This window comes from Sphaeramia orbicularis, chromosome 4 (genome assembly GCF_902148855.1).
Source record: "Sphaeramia orbicularis chromosome 4, fSphaOr1.1, whole genome shotgun sequence".
NCBI classification, from domain to species: domain Eukaryota; kingdom Metazoa; phylum Chordata; class Actinopteri; order Kurtiformes; family Apogonidae; genus Sphaeramia; species Sphaeramia orbicularis.
Window position 1 is genome coordinate 23,136,110 of NC_043960.1, and position 8,909 is coordinate 23,145,018.

The 8,909-nt window shown below is 38.6% G+C and overlaps 1 protein-coding gene across 2 annotated transcripts; it reads right to left on the bottom strand.

Moving 5' to 3' along the window:
- Positions 1-249: 249 nt before the first annotated feature.
- LOC115417947 (granzyme-like protein 1) lies at positions 250-4,015 on the bottom strand. Of its 2 annotated transcripts, none has more exons than XM_030132178.1 (5): positions 3,912-4,015; positions 3,620-3,767; positions 2,264-2,402; positions 1,255-1,371; positions 250-1,053 (listed from the first exon to the last, which is right to left on the bottom strand). In XM_030132178.1, the coding sequence occupies exons 2-5, from the start codon at positions 3,706-3,708 to the stop codon at positions 886-888; spliced, it is 513 nt and encodes a 170-aa protein (XP_029988038.1). In that variant the 5' UTR covers positions 3,709-3,767; positions 3,912-4,015; the 3' UTR covers positions 250-885. The 2 variants fall into 2 exon arrangements, with proteins under 2 accessions (XP_029988038.1, XP_029988037.1); XM_030132177.1 differs by having other exon boundaries at positions 1,255-1,515.
- Positions 4,016-8,909: the final 4,894 nt, after the last annotated feature.

Genomic DNA, 8,909 nt, shown 5'->3' on the forward strand with positions numbered 1-8,909 from the left:
ACCACCACCAGGCAGCCGTGGTCTGTGGTCGGATCACACCAGTGGGTTTTTACACCTCAACCATCAGTCAGAGCGACACTTTATGTAGAACATCCGGTGTCCATCCTGTGGAGGAAAAGACTCATCAACATACATTCTGCATCTTTAATCTGCATTGATGTGAGGAGTCAAAGGTGACAAAAATGACAAAAAAATGTACATTGATTCAGTTAAAAGCAGCGAAATGCACTTTATTTAATCACACCAGAGGTTGGACATTGACTTATAACATATAGTACTCCTGTGCTTTTTCTGATATTTGATTGAATTAAACAAACATATACAAACTTAATAGTTGACTTTTTCCAAATACAGGATAATAACTTTGTTGCTGGAGGGCAAGAATATTGGCCTGTCTGTCTGCGCTCTATCGGTCACATTTCAAGTATTATTGATATCAAACCATGACCAAATGATTGTCCATATTCTGTAGTCAACCTGATTAGTTTTTGTCAATAGTAGGACAAAGTACAGCAGAGATATAGACAAAGTACGGCCGAGATATAGACAAAGTACAGCCAAGATACAGACCAAAGCACAGCCGAGATATAGACAAAGTACGGCCGCGATATAGACCAAAGCACAGCCGAGATATAGACAAAGTACACCCGAGATATAGACAAAGTACGGCCGAGATATAGACCAAAGCACAGCCGAGATATAGACAAAGCACAGCCGAGATATAGACCAAAGTACACCCGAGATATAGACCAAAAGTAGGAGCTGATGTAGTTTTTTGTATCATTTCCTGTTTCAGAGTTGTGTCAGAAAAGGCCTCTGGCAGGTGCACTGCCTGTGGTGGTGTCAGTTCATGGGTGAGTGGATAAAGGGCTGCTGAAAGGTGGTTCATGCTATGTTCTCAGACCTCTTCAACACCTCTTCAATCCAGGGGATGTAGAAGGAGATTTTAGTGAAGACATGGGGATACTTTGGATTATCACAGTCTTCACAGGCGGTGAAAGCTGCGATACCCTGAGGCGTCTTGTTACAGAAAAGTGGTCCACCAGAGTCCCCCTGGAGAACAGACAAAAAACACACAACCTGTGGAGTTGGATTATATTTAAAAAAAAAAAAAAAAAAAAGAAAAAAAAAAAAAAGAAAAAATAATACCGGTACATCCACACTTTAGTCATAATAAGATTAAATCTAAGATGACAATAAAAGCATTTGACATTCATTCATTTATTCATTCATTCTTCAGTCACTGGTTATTACCTGACAAATGCCTCCGCTTTTCTTGTCAAATGTGGTGCAGATCATAGTGGCTGAATTGAAACTTTCCTGCCATTTGTGTTTGCATTCTTCTGTGAACTGCAGCTTCTCTGTGGCTTCCTTCAGAACATCAGAGGAAACGGCAGTGGGTCCGGTTTTACCCCAGCCACTAACAGAACACTTAATGTTGGCTGGGATCTTTCCATTTTTCCTTGGTAATGCAACGATTTTAACAAACTTATTCAGTTTGGCGTTGGTTTTTAGCTGCACAAGAGACAGAAGAACAACAGTAATCTTATCCACAAAGCATTAAACCATGTATTTATGTGCTCTTAACCCATAAAGACTCATAAAGTGATACTTTTTTGGCAGGCCCAGATGCATTTTTAACCTTTTTAAAGTCATTTATCACCATCCTATATTATAAAAGGAAAGTGGACACCAGGACTTTAAGGGTTAAAGGTGGACGTTTGGGTCTGTATGGGTTAAAGGTGGACGTTTGGGTGTTTAAGGGTTAAAGGTGGACATTTGGGTGTTTAAGGGTTAAAGGTGGACGTTTGGGTCTTTATGGGTTAAAGGTGGACGTTTGGGTCTTTAAGGGTTAAAGGTGGACGTTTGGGTGTTTAAGGGTTAAAGGTGGACGTTTGGGTCTTTAAGGGTTAAAGGTGGACATTTGGGTGTTTAAGGGTTAAAGGTGGACGTTTGGGTCTTTAAGGGTTAAAGGCGTACATTTGGGTCTTTAAGGGTTAAAGGGGGACGTTTGGGTCTTTAAGGGTTAAAGGCGGACGTTAGGGTTTTTAAGGGTTAAAGGCGGACGTTTGGGTCTTTAAGGGTTAAATCCACTTGTTTTCACTTAGGGTTAACAGAATCCCTCCACATCCTCTCTCACTTCAGTGTGAATTCAATGCAGCTTTAACTCAAAAAACGTTTGGTGCAAAAATAAAACTGACCTCGAACCACAGAACTCTCAGTTCTGAAGCCATGACCTAAATTCTCTACAGTCCTCGTTTACCTTGAGGAGCATAATGTCATCGTTGAATTTGCCGTTATAATGTGGATGTTCAAAGTACTCGTCTACTTCCATCCTCTGTTGGCTCGGCTCCTTCCTGGTGATATTATGTGCTCCGAGGACCACTGTCATGGTACTAGACCTGACAACAGAGGAAACAAATGTCATCTACAAGCCTGTTTTTTGGAATTATCTTTTTAGTATTTTCAGGCAGCATTATCTTATCAGCATTTTACATCATGGATAGAACTTCTGTATAACTAAAGAAAAAAACATATCCTCATACAGGGGAGCAACAACAGACATGGCATAAATATACAAAGTAATCCGAGATAAAGTTAATAATATTTCCCATTCCATTGTTTCCTTCGACAAACCCTTTTCCCCTGTAGAAGATTAACACTGAACATTTATTTATTTTAATTTTACATTTACATAAACATGTACTTAGACATAAGGGACCACACAGACACAATACAAAAAAAACAAAACAAATTATACAACAAACCTACAGACCTATTAAACACAAAAAACAGAAAAAACAAAAAACACAACAACAACAACAAAATAAATAATATTATCAACTCCTCTGTAAAATGCCAAACACTGAACATTTAAAGTGTATCATGAACCCAGGGTTTCCATGGGTCTATATGCACCTTACTCTTATCAAGTCAAATAAACTCTTAATAGTTTTACTAAATCAACCCAGTTTTTCCAATAATTGGTGAAAAAGTGCACTTGTCCATCCCCTCAAAGAACACTCCTACATAACTGACACATATTTAGTCCTGTTGGATGTAAGTAAGTAAGTAAATTTTATTTTATAGAGCACTTTTCACAGACAGAGTCACAAAGTGCTTTACCAATTCAAATCAGAATCAAATCAAATTTACAGAGACCCAACAGAATCCTCCAGGAGCAAACACTTGTGATTGGTGACAGTGGCGAGGAAAAACTTCCCTTTAACGGGCAGAAACCTCGAGCTGACCCAGACTCCTGAAGGATGGCTGTCTGCCTTGACCAGTTGGGGTTAAAGAGAGAGAGTAAAGGAGGAGAAAAGAGAGAGCGATAGAGATATAGAGAGACTGGGGGAAGGGGGGGCGGGGCACATAGAGTACTTTATGATGAATGCATAGAGTGTAATCAATTTGTGGTGGCCCTGGGTCAGGTGGGAGACTAAAAAGCCTTTTTGAACAGGAGGGTTTTGAGGTGTTTTTTAAAGCTCTCTACAGAGTCCATGGACCGTAGGTGTAGAGGCAGGTCATTCCATAGACGTGGTGCCACAGCTTTAAAAGACCTGTCATCGTGTGTGCTAAAACAGGTGCGTGTAGCTGTCATCTTCCACATTACACTTACTGTCTGCAGTGTGCCGCTGTTAAAACGAAGTCCTCCCGAATCAGAAAACCTCCACAAACATGTGTTCCACAGATTTGCAGTGACGCCATGTAGGGTCAGGAATGAGGCTTTGAAACCTTCCCTCCAACGATGTCACTGCCACAGGCCCCTCAAACAAACACAGGTACATTGGACAAATTCACATCTGTCTTACTAATGAAAAGAAAAAAATAATATTCATCCAGATATCAAGATGATTTCTAAAGTAACAGCTGAATTCTTTTCCATTTGATGGGATTTCATTTCCTCTTACCTGTGATGGAGAGAAGGCAAAAAGTAAAATAAAACAGCAGAGATTCATCATGTTTGTTTAGAGGAACAACAAGTCGAACAGTCTTTCCAACAGTAGGTCTACTCCCCCCACTAACACCTTTTGCAGACAACCTTCCTGCCCCCACAACGGAAACACAGGGGGCACATGTCGAAGGCACTACTACTCAGATCACAACAGCACAACAACGGATGTCCTCTATGTCCTATTGGCCTTTGATTCTGGGGTTTTCAGCAACTATTTACAGCAACTTCTTAACCCTTAAAGACCCAAACGTCCACCTTTAACCCTTAAAGACACAAACGTCCACCTTTAACCCTTAAAGACACAAATGTCCACCTTTAACCCTTAAAGACACAAACGTCCACCTTTAACCCTCAAAGACACAAACGTCCACCTTTAACCCTTAAAGGCTTAATTCTATATTAACGCATTATAATGTTCATGTTATGGTAAAAACCTTCAACAGCCCATTAAGGAACCATTCACTGAACAGAATAAGGTGAGGTTTACAGATATAGGTTCTGACTTTGAGCTCAAATTTGGACATGCACTTGATTCTCAGAATGTAGATACTATTTAAGCAGTGACATATGACAGTACATCATATTAAAAGCAGCCATGAGTAAGAGTGAAAGTATATGAAGCATAGGCATCAAGTGTGTGAAGACAGGATCAAAAACCACTGACAATAACTTCCTAGACCACCACAGTTTGTTCTGTGGTCTCCTCTGCAGTTGACTTTGTGCAGTCTTCACCCACACAAACTACACTAAAAAAAAAAAAGCAAAATTAAAAAACAGTAATATTCCAGCAGCTGGGGCTATAAAAAAAAAAAAAAGACTGTTAAAAAACAGAAAATAACTATGTTATAAAAATACAGTAATTTTCTATAATTAAAATACAGTTTATAGCTCTAACTTTACATGACATTTTGCTTTTTTTTACTTTTTAATGTTTAATAAAGAACATTTACATGTATTAAAACTATCAAATTACCTATAAATATGGTCGAACACTGTTATAAAACAAATAATAGGGCTTAAAATTTCAGAGAAAGACCTATTACTCAGATCACAACAGCGCAACAACGGATGTCCTCTGTGCCCTTTTGGCCTTTGATTCTGGGGTTTTCAACAACTATTTACAGCAACTTCTTAACCTTTAAAGACCCAAACGTCCACCTTTAACCCTTAAAGACCCAAACGTCCACCTTTAACCCTTAAAGACCCAAACGTCCACCTTTAACCTTTAAAGACCCAAACGTCCACCTTTAACCCTTAAAGGCTTAATTCTATATTAACACATTATTATGTTCATGTTATAGTAAAAACCTTCAACAGCCCATTAAGGAACCATTCACTGAACAGAATAAGGTGAGGTTTACAGATATAGGTTCTGACTTGGACATGCACTTGATTCTCAGAATGTAGATACTATTTAAGCAGTGACATATGACAGTACATCATATTAAAAGCAGCCATGAGTAAGAGTGAAAGTATATGAAGCATAGGCATCAAGTATGTGAAGACAGGATCAAAAACCACTGAAAATAACTTCCTAGACCACCAGAGTTTGTTCTGTGGTCTCCTCTGCAGTTGACTTTGTGCAGAGACTTCACCCACACAAACTACACAGTTAAAAAAAAAAAAAAAAAAAAAAGCAAAATTCAAAAACAGTAATATTCCAGCAGCTGGGGCACCAAAAAACAGAATAACAGAAAATAACTATCTCATAAAAATACAGTAATTTTCTATAATTAAAATACAGTTTATAGCTCTAACTTTACATGAGATTTTGCTTTTTTTTTTCTTTTTAATATTTAATAAAGAATATTTACATGTGTTAAAACTATCAAATTACCTATAAATATGGTCGAGCATTGTTATAAAACAAATAACAGGGCTTAAAATTGCAGAAAAGTACTGTTATTATTTGGTGTTTATCCCATAATTTTATGTTAAAACTTATATATCAATTAATATTTATACAAATGTAATAAAACAATATACCACACATAAAAACATTTAATTTATCTTTCAAAATCTGTCAATCAGCTGTAATGAACTAGTTGTCTGGATTTAAATTCCAACCAGTTACTGTTACTACTAATTTAAGATCATATGAAGTATAACCTTTATATGTATAGGTTATTTCACATTCAATCACATGGTCTTCTTAGATTACTTCTTGAAAAAACATAATGTATCATGGACCATAGATTGACATAGAAGTCATAGATGGCTCCTTTACAACAGGAAGTCACACAACATGCTACCAGAACTATGTACGTGGATTCAACAGTAACATGTCCCCCTCTGCAGGTGGAGAAAGTCCCCACCACAGCCAACCCACATTCCCACAGTGTGAACAGACCAAAGCAGACTGTGTACCCCGGTTATGACCTGGCTCAGAGGCCACAACAAAAAAGGGGAACACACCATAATGAAGTTTAACACAAGAGTATTTTATTAAATCAAAATAAGCCAAATTAGACCAAATTAAACCAAATTAGAGAAAAGCAAAGTAAAGTATTTTACAGAATGTAAATGAGTCATCGGTAATGTCAGTAGTGTAAGTGTGCATGAGTGGACGTGTGCTGATGTGGGTGTTGAAAAGTGCGAAACAGAACAAACTTCAAAACAACATAACCAACCCAAAAGCTGACAAACAAAGGACCTGTGAGGGCAGAGCAGAGAGTAGAGAGCAGAGAGCGCAGCAGCCAGCCAGCCCAAATGACAGAGCTATAGGCAGACTATTTGAAGGCAGGAACTCTGGGCGCCACAGATGTTCCTAATCTTCACATCAGGTGCCTGTTAAGAGACAGAAGCTGGAGACATGCACGGCTCCCCCAAGAGGACCCCAGGGGCCGTAACAACCCCTTACACCGTTAACTTTACAAAAGCATGGCCAATAAAATCTGCAGGTCTTACTCAAAGTTGAGCCAATTCTCAATACAGGGTCATATATACTATATCTACAAATACATACCTATACACAAAATAAAATTTATATGTGGGTGCTTCTCTGAAACTGGGTTTATTTTAGTACCTGTCACTTTTCCATCTTTTTAGACCCAATAATAAAAGGTAACTGCAAACATACTTCCCCCCCAGGATAGACCTAATGATGACCTCAGATAAATGCAAAACAATTACACCCTTGCTCTGAGCCATCCCATAATTAGTGAATGTATAATCAAATACTGGGTCCAAAAATAGGACCTAAATATGGACATTAAATCTCCCTGGGTGTCAGTGCATTAGATGTGAAAATGTGTGTGTAAAATTTTCTTATATAGACTATAAATAAAGACACTGTGTTAAATGTGTCGATCCTAGTGTTTTTTCTAATCCACACATGTGGGTTTTTCAACAGTCTCAGTCTCATTCCAGGTTTGGTGTGGAACCCATTGTGTCCACTGGTGTTACATGTGGAACCGGAACATTTAAACACACATAAATGGTGAATAATTTTTCAACAGCGGCCATTTTTGTCAAACACTCTGCCTTGAATAATTAGTTCAATTCCCAAAATGCACCTGTGAGAGAATAAAGAGATATTCCAACAAATAGTAGCGTGTAATTTTCATGTCCTTTTGACCGCGTGCCGAGTGCTTTTCTAGAAAAGACAGCGCAGACCTCCGCCGAGGCCAATCAGTGGGGCCCCCCCATGGACCCCCCACCCCCGATCACCACAAAAATCTTGATTAAAACTCAGAAATATCCTTCTATCTCAATTGTTGACATGTTTTTAAGGTGGGTTTAATTCATAAATTATGATGAAATGCCATAGTGAAGGGACAAGACGTAAAGTTTACAGAACATTAGCATTAGCGACTGTTAGCTAATGCTAACGCGATATAACTTAAGTTGACACTCGAAAACACTGCTTTTTATACGGGGAAGACCGTAGCTTTACATGATTGACAATAAAGTAAACATATCAAGAATAAACAACTTATTTTGTTCCAGAGTGTGTAGATCGGTGCTAGTAGTCATCCAGTTTCACAATGGATTAAGCAGCTGTGAGTGGCCGGGTCCATTGTCCACTCATAACGTGATTGGCTGTCGTCCATTCTCACAATGGAAAGCTCTCTCAGCGATTGGACAAAAAGATAGTGGGTAAGACAGCCGAACTTGATCCAGGAAGTGCCACAGTTGCCACTAAGCACGAACACTCAACTAAAATGGTGGCTAGGCGTGCCGTGTTCAGCAGCACATACAGTCTGGGATTGAATTGAACTGGACAAATACACAGTGACTGATAATGCACCTATCAGTCCCACAAACTTCCAGCAGAACAACTTTGAAAGAGCAGATGAGGCCAAGAAGTGGACAAGTCCCACCTTATGAGGGGCCGTATGGGGCATTATTCAGAATGACCATTCACACATGCATATGAAATGCATTCATTCAAACACTGCTCAGAATAGGAGCCGTATCATGAAAAATATAATCATGCGTCACTTAGACTGAGTGGAAAAGTACTGAAAGGGGCTGGACGCTAATAGTTGAGTGGTTTGTGCCATATAAGGACTTGTTTTTCACTTACATATATGACACTGATCTTATCTGAAAGTTTGGTAAACCAAACCAAAGACAAAACCAATCTCGCAGACATCCTGTGTGTATGTTTTTTAATACTGTTAATATAGAGAGAGAAGATGACAGTGCACTCTGCGCAAAGATAATTAAAATAATAATAATAATATTTTCCAAAGAAAAATAACTCCAAATAAATAAAGAATTAAAGAGCAGCATCAAAGATATTACTGCTGTGTTGACCTGTGCATTTACATTTACTCTGTCCATACCTAGGCTTGTGCTTTTTCCCAATAAACGCATATCTGAGTTCACAAAGACATTAGTGGACGTGCCTGTTAGCGGACATACCCAGTCCTCAGTTAGGTACTGCTTTGATAAGAAAAAAGAGGAAAAAACACTTATACGATAAATGAGTCTATTTACAGGTCTCTTC

Excerpts from the sequence above, each read along its gene's own strand:
- LOC115417947 (XM_030132177.1), bottom strand. The coding sequence starts at position 3,708 with ATGGCGTCACTGCAAATCTGTGGAACACATGTTTGTGGAGGTTTTCTG. Across the intron at positions 2,403-3,619 it reads ACAGCGGCACACTGCAGACA|GTCTAGTACCATGACAGTGG; the intron begins GTAAGTGTAATG and ends CTCTGTTGTCAG. Across the intron at positions 1,516-2,263 it reads ATGACATTATGCTCCTCAAG|CTAAAAACCAACGCCAAACT; the intron begins GTAAACGAGGAC and ends TCTCTTGTGCAG.